The 18,354-nt window shown below is 42.9% G+C and overlaps 2 protein-coding genes and 1 non-coding gene across 5 annotated transcripts in view; 2 read left to right on the top strand and 1 right to left on the bottom strand.

Moving 5' to 3' along the window:
* LOC6538340 (aminopeptidase N) overlaps positions 1-16,106 on the top strand; it is a 31,402-nt gene extending 15,296 nt beyond the window's left edge. For 2 of the 3 annotated variants that reach the window (XM_002098829.3, XM_015193301.2), the window contains 9 exons: positions 9,145-9,328; positions 9,641-9,970; positions 12,255-12,626; positions 12,684-14,114; positions 14,173-14,296; positions 14,358-14,548; positions 14,608-14,775; positions 14,833-14,976; positions 15,042-16,106. In XM_002098829.3, coding sequence (XP_002098865.1) covers positions 9,145-9,328; positions 9,641-9,970; positions 12,255-12,626; positions 12,684-14,114; positions 14,173-14,296; positions 14,358-14,548; positions 14,608-14,775; positions 14,833-14,976; positions 15,042-15,297 — 3,200 coding nt within the window. In that variant the 3' untranslated portion in view covers positions 15,298-16,106. Of the gene's footprint in view, positions 1-6,591; positions 6,907-9,144; positions 9,329-9,640; positions 9,971-12,254; positions 12,627-12,683; positions 14,115-14,172; positions 14,297-14,357; positions 14,549-14,607; positions 14,776-14,832; positions 14,977-15,041 lie in introns of all 3 variants that reach the window. The other variant, XM_039375272.1, reaches the window with a different exon arrangement.
* Positions 16,107-16,451: 345 nt separating this feature from the next.
* On the top strand, positions 16,452-18,173 carry LOC6538339. The gene is made up of 6 exons (XM_002098828.4): positions 16,452-16,528; positions 16,719-16,917; positions 16,972-17,108; positions 17,170-17,223; positions 17,284-17,599; positions 17,654-18,173. Coding segments are annotated over exons 1-6 (1,215 nt in total). The 5' UTR covers positions 16,452-16,527; the 3' UTR covers positions 18,162-18,173.
* A 43-nt stretch (positions 18,174-18,216) lies between these two features.
* On the bottom strand, positions 18,217-18,288 carry Trnaq-uug. Its single transcript has one exon. It is a non-coding gene; the product is annotated as a tRNA-Gln (tRNA).
* Between the last annotated feature and the right edge of the window lie 66 nt (positions 18,289-18,354).

Below are 18,354 nucleotides of genomic sequence, written 5' to 3'. Positions count from 1 at the left end.
TTGGCGTTTAATAGTCAGATAAATTGTCGGGCCTCCGGGCACCTGAGTTGCATATAAGACTGGCGGCCACTGCGAACATTTGTCATAATGCGGAACAGATTCTTATCAGCTCAAAGGCCATTGTAAATGGCAGGGTGCCGATACACAGGCAGTGGCAGTGGGTGAAGTTAAGTGCAGATACATGGGTATGTATCTGTATCTGTATCTGTAGTATTTGTATCTGTAGTGAGATCGGAGCAAGCATTGCCACCCACACAACTCATAATTGGATTACTCCAAATTCCCATAATTGGCAACCGTAGGCCAGCTCTAAATTAGCGCAAAAAAAAATGAAAGAGAATAAACGGAAATGTGAAAAAATCCCCCATGGCAATTAATCAATTTTTTTTAATAAAAACAAACCTTGGGCTGTGTGGCGTAGGCTGTTTCGACGATTGGACACTGACAAGCCCTCGGGCAAAGATATTATATATAGTATGTATGTATGTAGGGAGATTTCTGAGGTGTTGCGGGCTTCATTAAACTCAAATTAGCTGCCCCTTTTGTGGCAGTGGATAAATGACAGCGATAAATCAAACACCAGCCAATGTCAGAATTGCGAGTGGATCCGGTGGATCAAAGTGCCTGGATAAGCCACCACATGCGAGATCTGAGGAGCCCAACTAAAGCCACTTATGAATCTGAATTTCGCGGAAAACTTACTCACCTTACTCGTATGGGCCAACATTTTCTTAGATCTGAGCTAATGTGGCACTAAGAGCACACATTTCTGACAGACAATTAAAAATAAAATGTTTCGAAAATACTTTCACCAAAAAGGCGTGACAATGTCACTGCCAGGCAGCTGAAAACGAGAGCCAAATAATTTGGCTAACAGCCAACTAGCTACCGATTAAATGAGCTTCATAAAAAACCAGCGCTAAAAAACAAAACAAAACGTCAAGTTTACAGTGTGCAGTCATAATTTAAAATGCGAATATTTCCTGAAAGTAAATAATAATTTAGGTATATTTATGCCAAAAAGCGTGTGTGTAACGAGCAAATGATGGGTTATATACGGTGACATTTTAATTCCCATCAAGGACAGCTAAAGTGAAAAGAATAGACTATTTAATTATACGAAATGATGGTTTATGCACATTACGAAATTACGTGCCAATTTATTTAATGATCTGATATGGAAACCGTGGTGGGCGTGTCTACTTTGATGGAAAGTGGGTGGGCCCAAGTCAGATATTCACTTTCGATAAGACTCAAAATGCTAACTGCACAGAAGAATAAATAGAAGGAATTTTTCTTCCCAAAGTAAACAATTAGCAATAAATAAAATATGTGAATAGGAGGAATTTTTCTTTCTTTTCTATGTAAACAATTAGCAATAAATAAAATATTAGACGATTTATTGCTGAAGCTCAGAATGGTGTAAATATTTTCCATTGAACTTTTGCAAACTCTTTCATAAGTTTCAGCATTTTTACACCCACTTTTGAATGTGTTTTTTATGAATGAATAAATTGCTGTTGACTGGCAAAAATGCCAGCAATTGTAAAACGCTTAAACGACTTATTACAAAAACGCCAACCAATTTAGTCGTCAAATCAGAAACTCATCAAAATTGTTGCATGCCATAAAACAATCAAAACTACTTGTAGAAAAACGCAACGTTTCTTCTTATCAACTGCGAAAACTTTGAAAAAATTAAGCAATTTTTTTTTTGCTACATTCGCTTGCGTTACGTGTCGTCGATAATTAAAACATGAAATTGTTTTCCGACTTTTAGGCAGTGAAGTGACTTCAGGGGGCTTCTATAAAGATCCCTCAATAAAATGTGAGACTATGCCCCTGACATTTTAAACAGAGAAGTGCTTTTTACCCGTTCTTTGGCTATTTCGAAGTTTATTCAACTTGAATGAGTTATTCTCGCCAGGTAGAAATCCACTGCTTCTCGTCCACTTTTTTATGGCATTTCGTGGAGCAGACTAGACTTGCAAAATGTTTGTGAAGGAACTTCACCCACGAGCTGCATGGGCGGCTTTCTGGCTTTTGTATCTCGAATCTCGTGGTTTGTACGGCTAATTAAAATTGGGTTGTGCGAGGTTTATGAGTGTCTAAAACACACTGACGGCTGCTTTGTTGCCCGGTGGCGTCATATAGTCATTCCGCATTGGCAAAATGGGAATGAGCGCTAATTTAATTTACAAATTAGCCGCACTCGAAAACTGCATGGCAAAGTTTCGATTTGAGTGCTTTAATTTGTCATTTTTTCAGCTGAGGAAGGTTGTGCCTGGCATAATGTAACCAACTGATTGGTAAACTTTGGACAGCGTTTATGACTGGAATTTAGATTTTACGGCTTTTGTACAGAGTTTCGGGCGGAATTTAAAGCATAAATTTGGAGCAATGGATATGAGTCACGTTTCTATAAACGCTGCTTACTGCTATCATAAAATCATTCAGATTTCGTGGTGTTACAAGCATTTCAAGTAAATATTGTACTTCTTTAAGGCATTTTTTGAGACCCTCCACAAAATATTCCACAGCCACTTGATCGCTGCATGCGAAATGCTTCGTTTTGCTCGGCCCTAATGGTTATCGTATGGTAATTGGCGGAGTGAAGCGAATTGCATTTCGAGTTGCACGTCTGTTGGGGCATGAAGTGGCATGGCGAATGCCCGGTTGCCACGCCCACTCCGGGTGTAAGAGTAAGGGTGTCAACGGCAGTTGTGATGATAAATCACAGCCCAAACATCCAGCCAAAGCCGAGGAAAAACATTCAAAATCTCAAGGCTTGTTTGTCGCCCAGACGTATTATTTGGCTGCCAAATGTTGTCATACCCACTCCAGCATCTTAAGAACTTCAGATTCTGGTGCCTTTTGGGTGCAAAGGTGGCAAGTTCTGTTGGGATATGTCACCATATCATTGTGTTTTCCCATCGAGGGAATGCCTCAAGTGTGCCAGAATATACAATTATAATTAAGTCGGCTGGTAATTCTTTCCCCATTCTTTTCTTTTGGCTACCGTTGGGTAACTGCAAATAAAGCGACTGGTTTTTGGTGTTCAGTTTCTTTGTGCTCTGCTCTGCACCGGAAATGTGACCCAAACGGAGGAACCCAACAACACATCTGGATCTTGGCTACCAGTTGACGCATAATTAAGTGCATTGTCTGGACGACTTCATTAGCCTTTGTTTTTGCCTTTTGCAACTGTGGAAAATATTGAATATTTAATAAAATACAAATCGCGCTTTCAGGCGAGTTATGTTAATGTCATGATGTTTCACTTTCTATTTGTTTGCTTTTCTTCTCGTAAAAACCGATATAAAAACTGTGTGCAATTCAACGAATTCGAGTTGGAAGCGGCGGATATCAAAGCAAATGGATTAGGTCAAGCTCGGCCAGAAGTAAACAAGCATTTTGTTCAGGCGTCAAAGCTACAAAAAGGCCTACAAAAGATAGAAAATGCCGAATAAACATTGCGGCGTCTTGTGAGTTTTCCAGATGAGTACGAGATGGGATTTGTTCATGCGATGTGACAACAAATGAATGGTTTATTACCTCGGTGCATGCAACATTAGCGATTTGAAGTTCCACGAGTTATGCTGACATTTCCGCAGAATTTTTTCCGGCAGCCACCACAACACACCCTCTAATCATCGACTGAATGGTTCATTAGACCCATGCGAAATGTGGAGAAATGGGGAAAAATAAAAATAAAAATAAAAGCACCAGAACTCAACTCCATTGGAGTTCCTCGACACGTTCTGGCACCCGAGTTCACTAAACTCGTGGCCGATGGGATCAGTTGGCCAAACCCCCCATTCTCTTTCGCCTTGGTAAACATTCAAACATTTAAACATTCAGCAATTGACAATGCGAGGCGGCTAACATTTGTTATTGTTGGGCGCAGACATTTTGGCTGCCTCTGCAAAACCATAAAAAAAAGGAAAACCCCCACATACAATGTACTTTTTGTTTAGCAACTTAAGTGGGGGGCCAATTAAAAGTGTAGCGCGACTTTGTATGACCATAATATCGCTGTATATATTGCTTCGATCTTGCAGATGTGTTCTTCCATATGACCTATATAGCATTTCTCCTGAAGCGACACACATGTGTTTTGATTTTTCTTCGGCGCTGTAATTAATGCCGAAAGTGTCAGGAGACTTCCTTTTTGAACATAAAACTGGGTCAATGAAGTAAAGGGAAATGCAAAAAAGCAGCCAACAGATCCCTGACACATGGCGAGCCAGTGATGAAGAGCCAGTGAATCAACCCAGTTTTGGACCAACACTTGAAGAAAGAAGTAGAAATGAGCGTGAAAAGGGATTCCATGATTCCATGCCCCCATGCCAGTGGCTATCGCAGTTGGGGCATCTTTGTCTGGGGGCCAGCTGAATGCAACTCACTTGTAAGCATGACCAGAAGTTGTTTACATAACCCACATACCTCGTACCCCTTTTGGGGGAAAATGGGTTATCATTAAATATGACACAGACACAGCGAACGTATCCAATTGGAATCGCACTTCATGGGGAGATGGGGGTAATGGGGGGAAAAACTCCTCCCCAACATGCACAATTAACGAAAATAACAGAGTGAGAGTGAGAAAAAAATGAAGAAACGCTTGTTTGACTGCCTCTGATTTCGATGAATGCGATAAGATACCACTTTTGTTTGGGCCCTCAATGTTGGAAGAAAGCAGCCACGGCAGTTCGATGACGTAAATGCGACAATTTCTTTCCAATTAAACGTCAGCTTTGTGATAAGAATGTATCGTTTGTGGGTCTTGCGCAACATTAATATTGTTATACCACCATTTACCGGTCATCATAACGAATAAGGTCTTTAAAATGCTGTCAATTGCATTAGAAACAATAAATACATATTCATACATAAAAACTATTAACTTGGTTTTTGGTGTAAGTGCATCTAATCTACTACTATTATTACTGATATCTACTGATATTATTCTAGAACTTTGAATAAACTTCGCTGTACACTAATCGCAAACAGTTTACGTTATTCGTTTTAGCCGAATCACTTACCCAAGTTCAAAGTCGCGTAATCAAATTTTTGTTATGGCTGCTATTGAACTCTAGTTAGCGTCCACATAACATACAAACATGTGCTCTAAAGTGTTTGTGATGTTTTGGCATTTAACGCATGATTGAGTCATTAAGATATGGAGTAGTGGCCCCCACCATTCCCCTTCGCGTAATTTGAGACCACAGAACGCAAGTAACGCCGTGTAAAACGATCTGGTGTTTGTGTGTGTGCGAAATGCAAACAGTTGCCACATTTAGGTTTTATGAGTTAAGTTCATTTTCATTTTCATTTTCGATTTCGTTTAACGACACAGCAAAAGCAAAGCCAAACCAAAACGAGTATCATAAAAACTACCCGATGGGAAATAATGGTATGGGGTTCCGAATTCGAATAGGTGTTTTGGTTTCGTTTGAGTGATCAACTGAGTCGATGATTCATTTGGCGGTTTCTGGCTTGGTGAGCCCATCAGACTTTGATGTTCGAGGCCAGAAAGTGCTAAAAAATATTATAAATCGGGTTCGGAAAGTGGCAATTTCGGGAATTAATAGATGGCGAATATATGGGCCTTTGGGTGCCAGAAAAATCTTGATTAATATCAGCAGAAATTGCCTGATTGATGGGATATAATAAAGTTCAATTAAAATGCAGTTCAAAATGATTCCCTACAAATTAAACATTCCTCAGCAAATCTAAGATATACACACAGCAAGAAGTGATTGCGGATATTTATTTAGGCACTTTTACAACAACTCTGTTTATTTACCCACTGGAATCTGGAGGGTATCACTTCGTGTACTACTCGGAAGCACTTTTGAGTGCCATTGTTCGTCGTGTTATATCTATAAATGTGCAAAAATCATTTGGGAATTAAAATTTCCTTATGGCTAATTATAGATGTGGCTGCCGATCTGCCAAAGTTGAATAACACCGAGGTGCCGACACACACTCACCACCGCCGATTGCATGAACATGCGTTGCAAATGTGCGTTTGTATTTTTAGCGATATGCGAAACATTTGGCGCCGGCCATCGGCAAATCGCCTCTGTGTAATTTACACTCACGCATCGCTGGTAAACAACAAAGCGGTGGGAAAATCGATTGGCGGAATTCAACAGGCTTGAAGGAGGGAGGGGGTAAATGAAAAATCAGACCAGCCCCCTGCAGCGACACGTGCCACTGAACGCATTTTCATTTGCCCCTTTTCGATTTTCCCCCCCATCAGTCGCGGCGTCAATTTAATTAAATGCCGTTCAATTTAATTGCCAACCAAACGAATCGACTTCACCCGCACATATGTATCTACCCTGTACATATAGTACTCTTACTTTTAGTTTCCTACCCCGCATATTATGTTCTTTTCTCATCATTTCGCTCACATTGGTCACGCTCATCACATGATCATCACATGCTCATCACATGCTCATTAGTTATTGTAACATATAATAAATGAAACATCCAAACATTTCACCTTGCTTTCCTAACTCATTTGGCTTGAAATTCAGCTTGCTCTCTGTTTTTTCTTCTACTCCCTCTCGTCGAACGCAGCGATCATATCCTATACCAATCCCAAACTGCAAATCCCATTGATGGCATCGGCCATTTACGCGCCCACCACCACATCAACAGCCGCCACTCCGACATCAGCCAAAATCGCATCTGCATCCGCATCTGCATCTGCTTCTGCATCTGCTTCTGCTTCATTATCATCACCACCAGGTCCTTCGGCGGCAGGATCTGCCACCGCGGGCGGAGGTCCTTTGCAAGGACTTGTGGCCAAACTACGTAACTTTAAGCTCGACGACACGAAAAACATACGTAAACGTTTCCATTTCGATTACATTTCAAAGGACAGATTTTTGGGTATGTTTCAAAATTTATAACAACTGATATAGAACTGATATAAAAGAGGTATACAATAACCTACTACTTTCCACTCTAACAAAGTGTAAATTTTGCACTGTTAAATATCTTTTCAGCCTAGTAAAAAAACTAGAATTTATGTGAAACGAACATTTGAATAAAAATTAGGCAATGACTTGTAGGGATTTAAGGCAATCTGCATTCTACAGTTTTTTTTAGGCATAGTTTGTTGGAGTAGCCGCTCCATTTAAAGATCTTTTCATACACTGATCGCTCCAGAAGATCCCAACTTTTAATCAAAGCGAATTAGCATTTTCATTAGCCATGTTCGTTAAATTTGACGGGTTCGGCATTCCCACATAAAATTCAAACTCGAAAACCGAAATCTCGTCGTCGGTGGGCGTGCCCATTTTTCACACAATTTCACCGCATTAAACAAAAAGTGGGTATCCGTATCCATGCAGCTTAATTTGAATGTTTTATTGCCGCTTGACGCTACTTAAACTTCGACTTGTGCATATTAAATCGACATTCGGGTGGGGCACAATGCGATGAAGTGGTTAGCTGCCCGCTGCTAATGAAGTAACATCGAAACACCCGCTCCAGCGGAAATTCTGGTTCATCACGTGTGTTCATCAGAATCAGATTTTTACCACCTCTCTTGCTGCAGCTGCAGAGGCAAACAAACAATAAATTGCGGGGGAAATGGAAAAGTTGGGAAAAGTTAAAGGCAAAGTGAAAAGCTTTCAGTGCGCTGCTATCACTGAGTTATGCTGCTTGACAACTGATTCATCACCCTTCAATCAGATCGCAGCTGCAGGTGGTGCAGTTGCTCGTTTTATTTTCAACTGCACCACATAAATTCCAGCGCACCACCATGGTCGAAGATCAAAGCCGGGGGATGCCGGTAATGGGGCGCGTTTCTTGGAGCAGATGTTCGGCCCCCCGCCCGCGATGAACTGCAGATACATTGCAACAGGTGGATGGGGAATGGTTATGGGAATGGGAATGGGAATTCGGATAGGTGGAAAATCGATGAGAGTGCACGTTAGAAAGTTACCGCAACCTTTCCACGAAAACACACTCGGTGGTTTGTCTGGAGTGAAATTTAATTAAAACACGATGGCGTTGGCTCACTGGTAACGATGCCTTTCCTATAAAAGTGCCATGCGCACACATCATAAAAAGTTTGAGGCCTCCTACTATACTATACTTCTCGATGAAGGCCATGAAGGGAAATGGTAATCGGACAGTGGTAATTGAAAATTCGCAGCACGTGCTGCTGTTTCTGCTCCCGTTCGTTGACACAGGGGGACAGTGAGTGCGGAAAGTAGTGACCACTTCAAGCCATCTGATACCATTTTATTTTTCGCTATTTATCTACTTCCGCGTGCGTTGGAATTTTTTGCTTATCACGATCACGGTTCTTTGCTTATCAGATGACCACGCTATTATGTATTTTTAGCGCAAGGTTTTCAGATAAGACTACCAGGAAAAACGCAGTTTTCTGTTGAATTAAGTGCTGCAGCTATTACTCATCTTAAATGCAATTAACCTGTCAATGTTTGTTCAGTAGTTTAGTGCTGTTACTTAAGTCTAGTGCCCCCATACTTTTGGTCACCACTGTGCTATGCGTTTTGGCTCAGTTCCAACTAGTTTGGTACTTCTTGGCTTGTTCGACAGTCTGTTTTGCTCTTTATAATGAGCTAAACATTAATTTTCACTTGAGTTCATTTTTCGCCATAAAGAGCGAGTTTAACGATCGCTTTGGGCCAGAAACTCAGCGGGGTGAATGGAAAACGCGGGGGGAGGCGCGATTGGTTTTCCACATGTCGTTCTCGACACTTCGCTAAATGGCCTGCTAACATTATGTAGTTTTCCAAGCACTCGAGAGCCTTGTCTAAATTATGCTATAAATCAGTTTGATGTTGCCATCAATTGTTTACATGGACGGTATGTATGCACATAATGCACATTGGCATTCCACAAATTTCGAAACAATAATTCGATGCGAAGATCTATAAACAAATTTTGAATGCAGTGAAAACAATCAATTAATTGGACAAAGCTGAAACTTTATGGCCCAGTTGTAAAACTATAGATATGTAGGTGTGATAATTTCAGACGGCTCATATAGTTCGTTCCATCACTTGTTCTTTTGGGGGAAAATACTTGTGTGTATAAAAGAGATTCCTTTATCTTAACTTGTTATTAAATCGTGTTTTATGTCTTTTCCAGGCGGTCAGCTGAAGACCAAGAATGGCCAAAAGTATGTTTTCAATGGACCTCCATCCGGGGTTTATGTTTCCAAAGCCTGTCTCATCATCGCTGCCTTCATCACCGTGCTGGCCCTACTCTTCACCATTGCCATTACCTATTTTGTGACCAGGCAGGGATTGAATCCCAAGGAAGTGACTCCTAGGTGAGTGACTAAGTGAACCCGATCCACATTAAACAAAAACGGGTGTGGTTCGCTTTTTAAGTTTGGCCGGGTATTTGCTTTATTTCGCGGTGTTCCGTTTTGCATTTGTGCTAAACGTTTTGGCAAGCGTGCTAATTGGCAGTCGATGGCCACCTATATGACCTCATTTGGAAAGTGAAAGCAGTTTATGCTTTTCCCTTCGACGCATTTCGAGGTGTGGAAGGGTCAAAAGCATGCGAATTGGGTGTGACCCGAGCACTTTGCATAAACCAAGTCCAACCAAAACTGATTTGTATCCTTCCACTTCCTCAGTTGCATCACCGCCGATCACCACGATGCGAATGGTACGCCCATCCAAACTGCCGGCTGGGTGAGCATTAATTCTCCGCCGCCCTTGGATGCGGCCACGCCCACTCCAATGCCAAGTTCCACGCCCACGCCCAGGACCACACCCACCATAACCACCACAACCTTGGCAACCAGCATGTCCGCGTCGAGTGCGAAGCCCGAAACAAGGATGGTGGATCCGAAAGTGGGTGACATTCCGGCGCTGGAGCCGCCAGCAGAAGTCGAGGATAACACGACCAAGCCCATCAATCGTCCGCTTAAACTCTACGAAGGATGGCGACCACTTCACTATACGTAAGTGAATCACTTGGCCACTTGGGCCACCAATTGCTCCTAATGAACATTAAACCAAACACGCGCCGAAATGCCATCCATCTGCTTAAATTACTTTGCATGCTCGCCTTTCAATTTCAGCTGACATCTAAATTGCTCACTCAGATTTTTCACAATTTCCGGCTCTTTTTGCTGCCACTGCAAATGCCGGAATCGATCTTATTCTCATCCCACTGACACTCGATAGAAAACTGGATCAATTTGTCTAGCTAAAACGGTTGCATCAAGATTTGTTTTGACAAGTTAGCAAAAAAGCCCGTTTTAGATATTAGTTAAATAGCTTAAACGTTTAACGAGATAATTGGAATTAAGCCATCAAAAGTTTAGACAGTGCATTTCAATTGCTGATAATGCATTTTATTACAGAAATTAAAGGCAATTAAAGATTCATACAGAAGACTTGCAAATGGTGCTATTAATTAAGGAATATTTAAAGTACAAACAGATTCTTATTCCATGAGGTATGCAGTCATCTGAATGTTGGAAATAACTTAAGTAGTAATTTTTAAAGGGATTTCCCAAGCGCGTGTTGGTAAATGGGAAATACATGCTAATAGAGTAAACTTACTCCAAGTGAACTTTCTCCCATAAATACACGGCTACCCAGCCGCCGAGCCTTGAGCCTTATCCTTGGCAACTACTCCACTGGCATCCAACCCAGAAGCAAACCCATTGACGTCACTCCTCTGTGAACGCGAGTACACATTTACTTTTCTATTTCTATGGAAGGATGTGGGTCAAGGATTGAGCCGCTGCAGTTCAGTAGTCGCCGTGTACCAACCCGCCAGCTACTTGCAATCGGGCTAACAACTTGTTTAGGCCACCCCAGGAGATGATGGCCAACCAGGAGCCAGAAAGACCAATGGTCGATGGGAAATCGGTATGGCCTATGCCATATCCATCCATCGGTCACACTTCGCAGAAGAGGCGGCAGAGATCTAAGCAAAGAATTGAGGCACGCCGACAGTCGGCATGACATAATGCGCCACATAGATGGTCAGATAGAAAGATACAAAGATAGCAAGATACTTTGCTCAATGAAGATGCGCGGCTCCCCGGTAGCCGCCGCATGCATTAATATAATTGACACAGAAAGCCCAAGCTGGGCATTAATTTGTGCACGGCACGCAGCCTACAAAAACCAAAAAAAAAAAAAAACTCCAGAAAGTCCAGTGGCATCGAAATCGGTGGATGGAGTCGATTCTTGATGGATGGCGGCAAGTGCAGCACAGTTTTGCCACTCGAGCGGATCGATGGCAAGTGATTTTGCAGCTGCCGATCAGAAAAGCCAGCTGTCTCTGTATCTGTATCTGTATCTGTATCTGTATCTGTATCCGTATCTTTGTCTGTATGGGAGTTACTGTCTGAAAGCTCGCTTCCTGGTTGCCCCCAGAACACGCATTGTAAGCCAATCGCCTCAATTAATTGCAACTAGGCGCAAAGCCCGCACCCAGGGGACTCCAGATTGGCAAACGGGGGGGCAAGCTCGGCGTTGGAGTCGCAGGATGGGGCACCAACTGGCCGCATCTGCCAGCGGGTCTGCGGCATTCTTGGCATTCGTGTGAGCGAATGAGTCGGGGGAATTGATATTCAATCTATGTGGTGTACTCTAGCTTCCAGGGGATGCTCAACTTCTTGGAGAGACTTATAATTTCGAGGCATGACTGTTAATTGAGCAACAATTAATGGATCATTACGGGATCAAAGTATGATCATTAATGGATCAAAACGAGTGTCATTAACAGCTTAAATATATTTAACTGCAGATCACTGTATTTAAATGGCACTTACAATAAGTTCTTTAAACAAAATTATTTATTTATATTTAGATTTAGATTTAGAGTATACAAATCTGTAGCCACCATAGAGCATTGTATACTTGTGGCAGCCAGCTAGCCAATTATTGCGCTTCTTGTTTGCTTTGATTTGATGGCTGATGCGGCTTTTGATGGCATGCATTTCATTTGCCGCATTTCATTCCGAACTAATGGCGGCGTCCGAAGTTCGAGGCAGAATGCAATGCCCCCGAATGGCGGCGATTGGTGTGCCAAACACATGTTTGTTTGTGCTACCCTCTAATTTGCCCTCTGGGCGAGTGATTGATTGATTGATTGGCACTTTTGATGGCAGCGACCTGGCATTTTTGGCCACCATTTGCATTTCACCTGCAAATGCCCAAGCATTTCCCGTTCTATTTATACATGATACCATCGAAACTATATGATACACATCTATCTTCTTGCAGCCTTTTGATTGAGCCAAGTGTGGAAACATCGAGCAGCAATGGCAGCCTGACCATCGAGATCGAGCGGGACGTGGCCAAGGTGACCAGCTGGGAGCCCATCGTGCTCGACGTGCACAATATGAGCATCTCCAATGTCCGGGTGATCCGCGCACTTTCCGATTCCGCCAGCAATGCCAGCGAGGAACAGGACTTGGATTTCGACAGTGACTACGGTGAGGATAATGCCACGTTCGTGATCAATTTGGGCAAAGCTTTGGCAGCGGAAACCCAGCTGAGAGTGCTGCTCAGTCTGGACTTCGTCAGCCAGGTGACGGACACACTGCAGGGCGTCTACAAGACCAGCTACACCAATCCGGACACCAAGCACGAAGAGTAAGTGATGCCCCAAAAAAATCTAGGAAACTCATTTAAGTTTGCACCTACTTGTAGATGGATGATAAGCACTCAATTCTCGCCCGTGGATGCCCGACGCGCTTTTCCCTGCTTCGATCGTCCGGACATGAAGGCCAACTTCTCGATCAGCATAGTCAGACCAGCGCAGTTCAGGATGGCCCTGTCCAACATGCCCAGGTCGAGCACCAGTCGCCATCGCCGTGGTTTCACCAGGGATGATTTCCAGACGACACCAAAGATGCCCACTTATCTGGTGGCTTTCATTGTGTCCAACATGGTGGATTCGGGGCTTGCCAGTGAGGACAGTGGGATGACGCCGCGTGTGGAGATATGGACGCGACCCCAGTTCGTGGGTATGACACACTATGCGTACAAGATGGTGCGTAAGTTCCTGCCCTACTACGAGGACTTCTTTGGCATCAAGAACAAGCTGCCCAAAATCGATCTGGTGTCCGTGCCGGACTTTGGATTCGCTGCCATGGAGAACTGGGGCCTCATAACCTTTCGCGATTCGGCGCTCCTGGTGCCCGAGGATCTGCAGTTGGCCTCCTCCTCGGAGCACATGCAGGTGGTGGCCGGCATCATTGCGCACGAGCTGGCCCACCAGTGGTTCGGCAATCTGGTGACGCCGAAGTGGTGGGATGATCTGTGGCTGAAGGAGGGCTTCGCCTGCTACATGAGCTACAAGGCACTGGAGCACGCACACCCGGAGTTCCAGAGCATGGACACGCTGACAATGCTGGAGTTCAAGGAGTCGATGGAGCACGATGCGGACAACACCTCGCACGCCATATCCTTTGATGTGCGCTCCACCAACGATGTCAGGCGGATCTTCGATCCCATTAGCTACTCCAAGGGCACAATACTGCTGCGCATGCTCAACTCGATTGTGGGCGATGTGGCCTTCCGGTCGGCCACTCGGGATCTTCTGAAGAAGTTCGCTTATGGCAACGTGGACAGAGATGATCTGTGGGCCATGCTCACGCATCATGGTCACGAAGAGGGCACTCTGCCCAAGGATCTGAGTGTCAAGCAGATCATGGACTCGTGGATCACACAGCCCGGCTATCCGGTTGTCAATGTGGAGCGTCGTGGTGCTGATCTCGTGTTGCGCCAGGAGCGCTATCTGCTGCCCTCCAAGAACACTGCGGATCTGAGCACCTGGTTCATACCCATCACCTTCGAGACGGATGAGCTGCGCAAGGGCGACAACATACCCACCCACTGGATGAGGAGCGAGGACGAGGAGGAGCTCATCGTGGGCAATGTCTTCACGCATAACAGCAACAGCGACAACGTGATCTATTTGAATCTTAACCGACAGGGTTACTATCGGGTCAACTACGATATGACCTCCTGGCTGGCGCTCAAGAAGAACTTCAGCACACTGCCCAGGATCACAAGAGCCCAGTTGCTGGACGATGCACTGCATTTGTCGCAGGCGGAATACCTTACCTACGACATACCGTAAGTTTGGAAAGTAAGTTCCAAGTAAATGGAACTGAGAGCATTATTCTACCTTTAGATTGACCTTCCTCATGGAGCTGTTCGATGCCGTGGATGATGAGCTGCTGTGGATTGCCGCCAAGCCTGGTCTCAACTATCTCATCTACAACCTGAAGCGGGAGCCTGCCTACGAGACTTTCAGGGTAGGCATTCTAATGGAACTAGTAACTATTTTAGTGTCTTATAATACAATTTTCTAACCAGGCCTTCATGAAGTTCATCGTACGTCCCGCCTTTGATCACTATGGCCTGCATGAGCCGGACAATGAGTCGCACTTGCAACTGAAGCACCGCGCCTTGGTGGCCTACTTTGCCTGCAAGTTCAACTACGATCGCTGCACCCAAAAGGCGCAGATGAAGTTCCGCGAGTGGATGCGCGATCCCAAAAACAATCCGTAAGTATAGGCTTTAACTATAAAAACTATAACTTATAGATATTATTTAAAACGAACAGCATTAAGCCAAATCTCAAGTCTGTGATCTACTGCACCTCCTTGGCGGAGGGCTCCTCACCGGAATGGTATTTCGCCTACAAGCAGTACAAGACAACCACCAGCGCCTCTGAGAAGGAGGAGATACTCACCTCGCTGGGCTGCACCACCAAACCCTGGCTGCTGTCCAAGTGAGTTACTCTTTGGATTGCTTAAAGACCAAAGATTAATGTGCTACAACTTTGTAGGTACCTTAACATGACCATCAATCCTACGTCGGGCATATTGAAACAGGATGGCGCCTTGGCCTTCCGCGCAGTGGCCTCCAATGCCATTGGTCATGAGATAGCCTTCGACTTTCTGCAGGGCAACATAAAGGAGATTGCCGAATAGTAAGTGCTACTTTGTGTGCTACATTGAGTGTTGTTTAACTTATTTTTGTTACTTTGAACCAAAGCTATGGCGATGGCTTCTCCACGCTGTCCGAGATGATCAAGTCGCTGACCATCTACATGAACAAGGACTACCACAAGCACCAGCTGCTGGACTTGGCCGCCACCTGCCGCAAACTGGGACTACATGCCGTGGAATCGGCCATCGAGCTGGCCCTGGAGCAGGTGAACAACAACATCTACTGGCGCAGCCACTCGTATCACAGCCTGAAGAACTTCCTTGAGGGAATTGTCAGCGAGTTCCAGATCAACATCTTTTAGGTGAACATATGGAAAAAGTGGGGTGGGGAAGAACTCAAATTGATTTCAACCAAAAACGCGATTTAGTTATTGTAACTATTTACCATTATTTGTATTCGTGCAAAGGCCTCAAATTAATTTAATCAAACGAATTATTTGCGAAAAGTGATATAAACGTGTAAGTTAGCCAGCATAATTTAGGTAACCGATTTACTTTTTGCAATTGTATATTTATTTATTTGTAAGTCTCGCTTCTCTTCTGCTTTTCGGCATTGCTCTGCAACGTTCCTACTAAAAATAGAAAGCAATCGGAAAATACATAGTTCGAATAACTCTCATTCATCACTTCAGGCATCAGTTTAAGTCCACAAAACACAATATCTGCCACGAAATATCTAAAGTGTAAAACCTGTATTATCTAAATCTATATCTATACGTATGATTGTCAAGTACTTTGTGTTCGCACACCTTTAGATCCTAAGTGAATCAATCTAGCACTAAGTGAACCAAAAATCTATTTTGTAGTCGATCCAATCAAGGTTCCAATGTTTAAAGGTCCTGGGAGGAAACGGAAGGTGGGGAAACTTCGAGCGTGGGAAGATATTGAAACTGAGTGTCCTTAGTACATGGTTTAAATTGTTTGCTAAAGCAAGAGTAGTACACACACACATACACACAAATATATTTATTAATGTACGAGTACCTATTATGTATTTTGTAAAGCCCAACACAGAAATACTTGTATCGCTGCTGCACAACCATGTAAATAAGTTTTAAAGCTTACACTAAACACTTAAATAAACTATGTATTTACGTAATTTTATTCAAAACTCATCTTTTATTATTACTTGTTAACTTTGATTTATTTTTTGGAGTTTTGAACTTGGCGGTTAAAGAAATCAGAGTAACTTTTTATGAGGCCCTGAAATTTAGTATTTTCACCAGTACGGTCTTATTAAACCCAGATCTAAATACTGTTTCATATTCCGCCGTTCCTCTTGCGTTATACTGTTTTTAAGAAAAGGTTTTAATGCATATCTAAAACATTTACTTTAAAATTTTTATAATTAATATAAAAATAAGAAACGTTTACAATTAAAAATTCCACTTACTTTGCAAGTATACAAATATATTTTACATGTTGGCAGCCCTAACAGTTGTTTTTCTTGGATTTTCTGGGATTCATAAAACGGTCTTACTATCAACTAAATTTTTGTAAACAAATATCAACTGAAGTTGAATATTAGAAAAAGTAAGTTTACAACTAAATAAACAATAGTAGAAGTTCAATTAAGGGACTTAACAAATACCACAGCGTTTTGTTGACTGTTATGATATCAATCACTAAAATATTTCCGTGTTTCTGTGACACTCTAGAAATCAGGCTTTGTTTTGAAATCTGTAGTTCAAAGTATACTTAAACTTTATCCAATTCCATTTAGTGAGCAGAAGGAAGTGGCACGCTTCCGAAGAGGACAGGTTCATCGATATCTGGATCCACAACTTGCATCTGTTTGAGCCTGGCAAGAAACTGACGGATACCTATGCGGAACTGGAGCCCTTTTTACGAGATGTTGGCGTGGAGATCAATGTCCAGGGAATCAAGTCCAAAATGGAATCATTGAAGCGAAAGTATTTCAAGTCAGTACATAACATTCACATGGAGAAACGATTTGATAATCTCCGCGATTTCAGCTTGCTGCACTCCGACCAGGAGGACCAATCTATCACCTGGAGGCACTTCGATGCGATGGCACTGGTGGTGAATGCATCTGCCAACGAGGTCAAGGATTCGGAATGGAAGGACTATACGCAGCCACCGAAGACTTCTCGTAAAAATCTATGGAATTTCAACCACGAAAATCTATCGAATCATATATTTTAACATTTCAGACAAAACTCGTTCCTCTGTTTATATGGCCGATCCCGCACAACGTATCGAATATGGTTCGAAATTCAAGAAATATTAAGTTTTCTGCACTCTAAACGGTTTTCATTTTTTAATAGGCACACCATTCAAAAGCGTCTTCGTGGATGAAAGTGCTGTGAACTTTTTTACCGATGAGGAAATGCCCAACGCCAAAAGAGTAAGGAAAAGATACAGCAAAACCAGCAACGTTGGGGTGAAGTCGCGAAGAGTTTGGCAGCCGGCGGAGGAAAGCATATTCGTTGATGTCTGGGAAAAATTCGCGTGTCACATACAAAGTGATAGGAAAAAAATTGATGTCTACAAGGATATGCATAATGAGCTTCAGCAGCGTGGCGTTCGCATATTACCAGTGGATATTAAATCCAAAATTGAATCACTTATGCGCACGTTTAGGTAAGTACTCCTGCTTATTATTAAGCTGCTATATTATATTACGAATAATTGCAGAACACAGCGAGATTCGGTGGGAGATAAGTCTGAGTGGATTCATTATTCAAAGATTTTAAAAATTCAGACTCCTATTGATTTCACAAAGCTAGATGGAATTTCCGATCCAAGTAGCTTCGAAGACGATGCGTCCTGGTTCAAAGAATTGGAGCCAAAACCAGATCCCGAAGCCATCAGCAATCGCCCGAGCTCTAACGATTCCGTTGTCAATCAGTTTGATAATCGTATTCAGCCGAGCTCTCCCGCGTCCAACGAAGTTTGTTTTTGGTCTGATCCTGAGCCCAGCCATTGCAAGGTGTCTATCGAAGTATTGGACCAAGATGAGCCAACAAAGCCAATTGAATCTCCCTCTGTCGAAAAGCAAAGGGCCTCTGAAGAATTTAGTCAATTTGTAACAAAGGAGCTAGCCGTCTTAAATGATGATTTGCTAATTGAAGCAAAACGCCAAATATACAATATCATATGTGTCTTGCAGAAGAAACAGAATGAAGTAAATAAAATACCATAATGCCCAATTAAACGTATCTTTTTCTGTTAAAAAAAAAATAAAAAAAAAATCACAAAGGTTCTACCGAGATTTGAACTCGGATCGCTGGATTCAAAGTCCAGAGTGCTAACCATTACACCATAGAACCTTGATATGAGCCGTGCTGCCAAATGACAGTTTTCTGCTGCGGGCACTCTTTTCGTTGTTCTATGGT

Source organism: Drosophila yakuba, chromosome 3R (genome assembly GCF_016746365.2).
Source record: "Drosophila yakuba strain Tai18E2 chromosome 3R, Prin_Dyak_Tai18E2_2.1, whole genome shotgun sequence".
Classification (NCBI taxonomy): domain Eukaryota; kingdom Metazoa; phylum Arthropoda; class Insecta; order Diptera; family Drosophilidae; genus Drosophila; species Drosophila yakuba.
This window is presented reverse-complemented; position numbering and strand designations above follow the sequence as displayed.

What these genes read in the sequence shown, in the direction of transcription:
- LOC6538339 (XM_002098828.4), top strand. An exon ending in CGCACAACGTATCGAATATG is followed by an intron (nt 17,224 to 17,283) that starts GTTCGAAATTCA and finishes ATTTTTTAATAG; the next exon opens with GCACACCATTCAAAAGCGTC. An exon ending in TCACTTATGCGCACGTTTAG is followed by an intron (nt 17,600 to 17,653) that starts GTAAGTACTCCT and finishes GAATAATTGCAG; the next exon opens with AACACAGCGAGATTCGGTGG.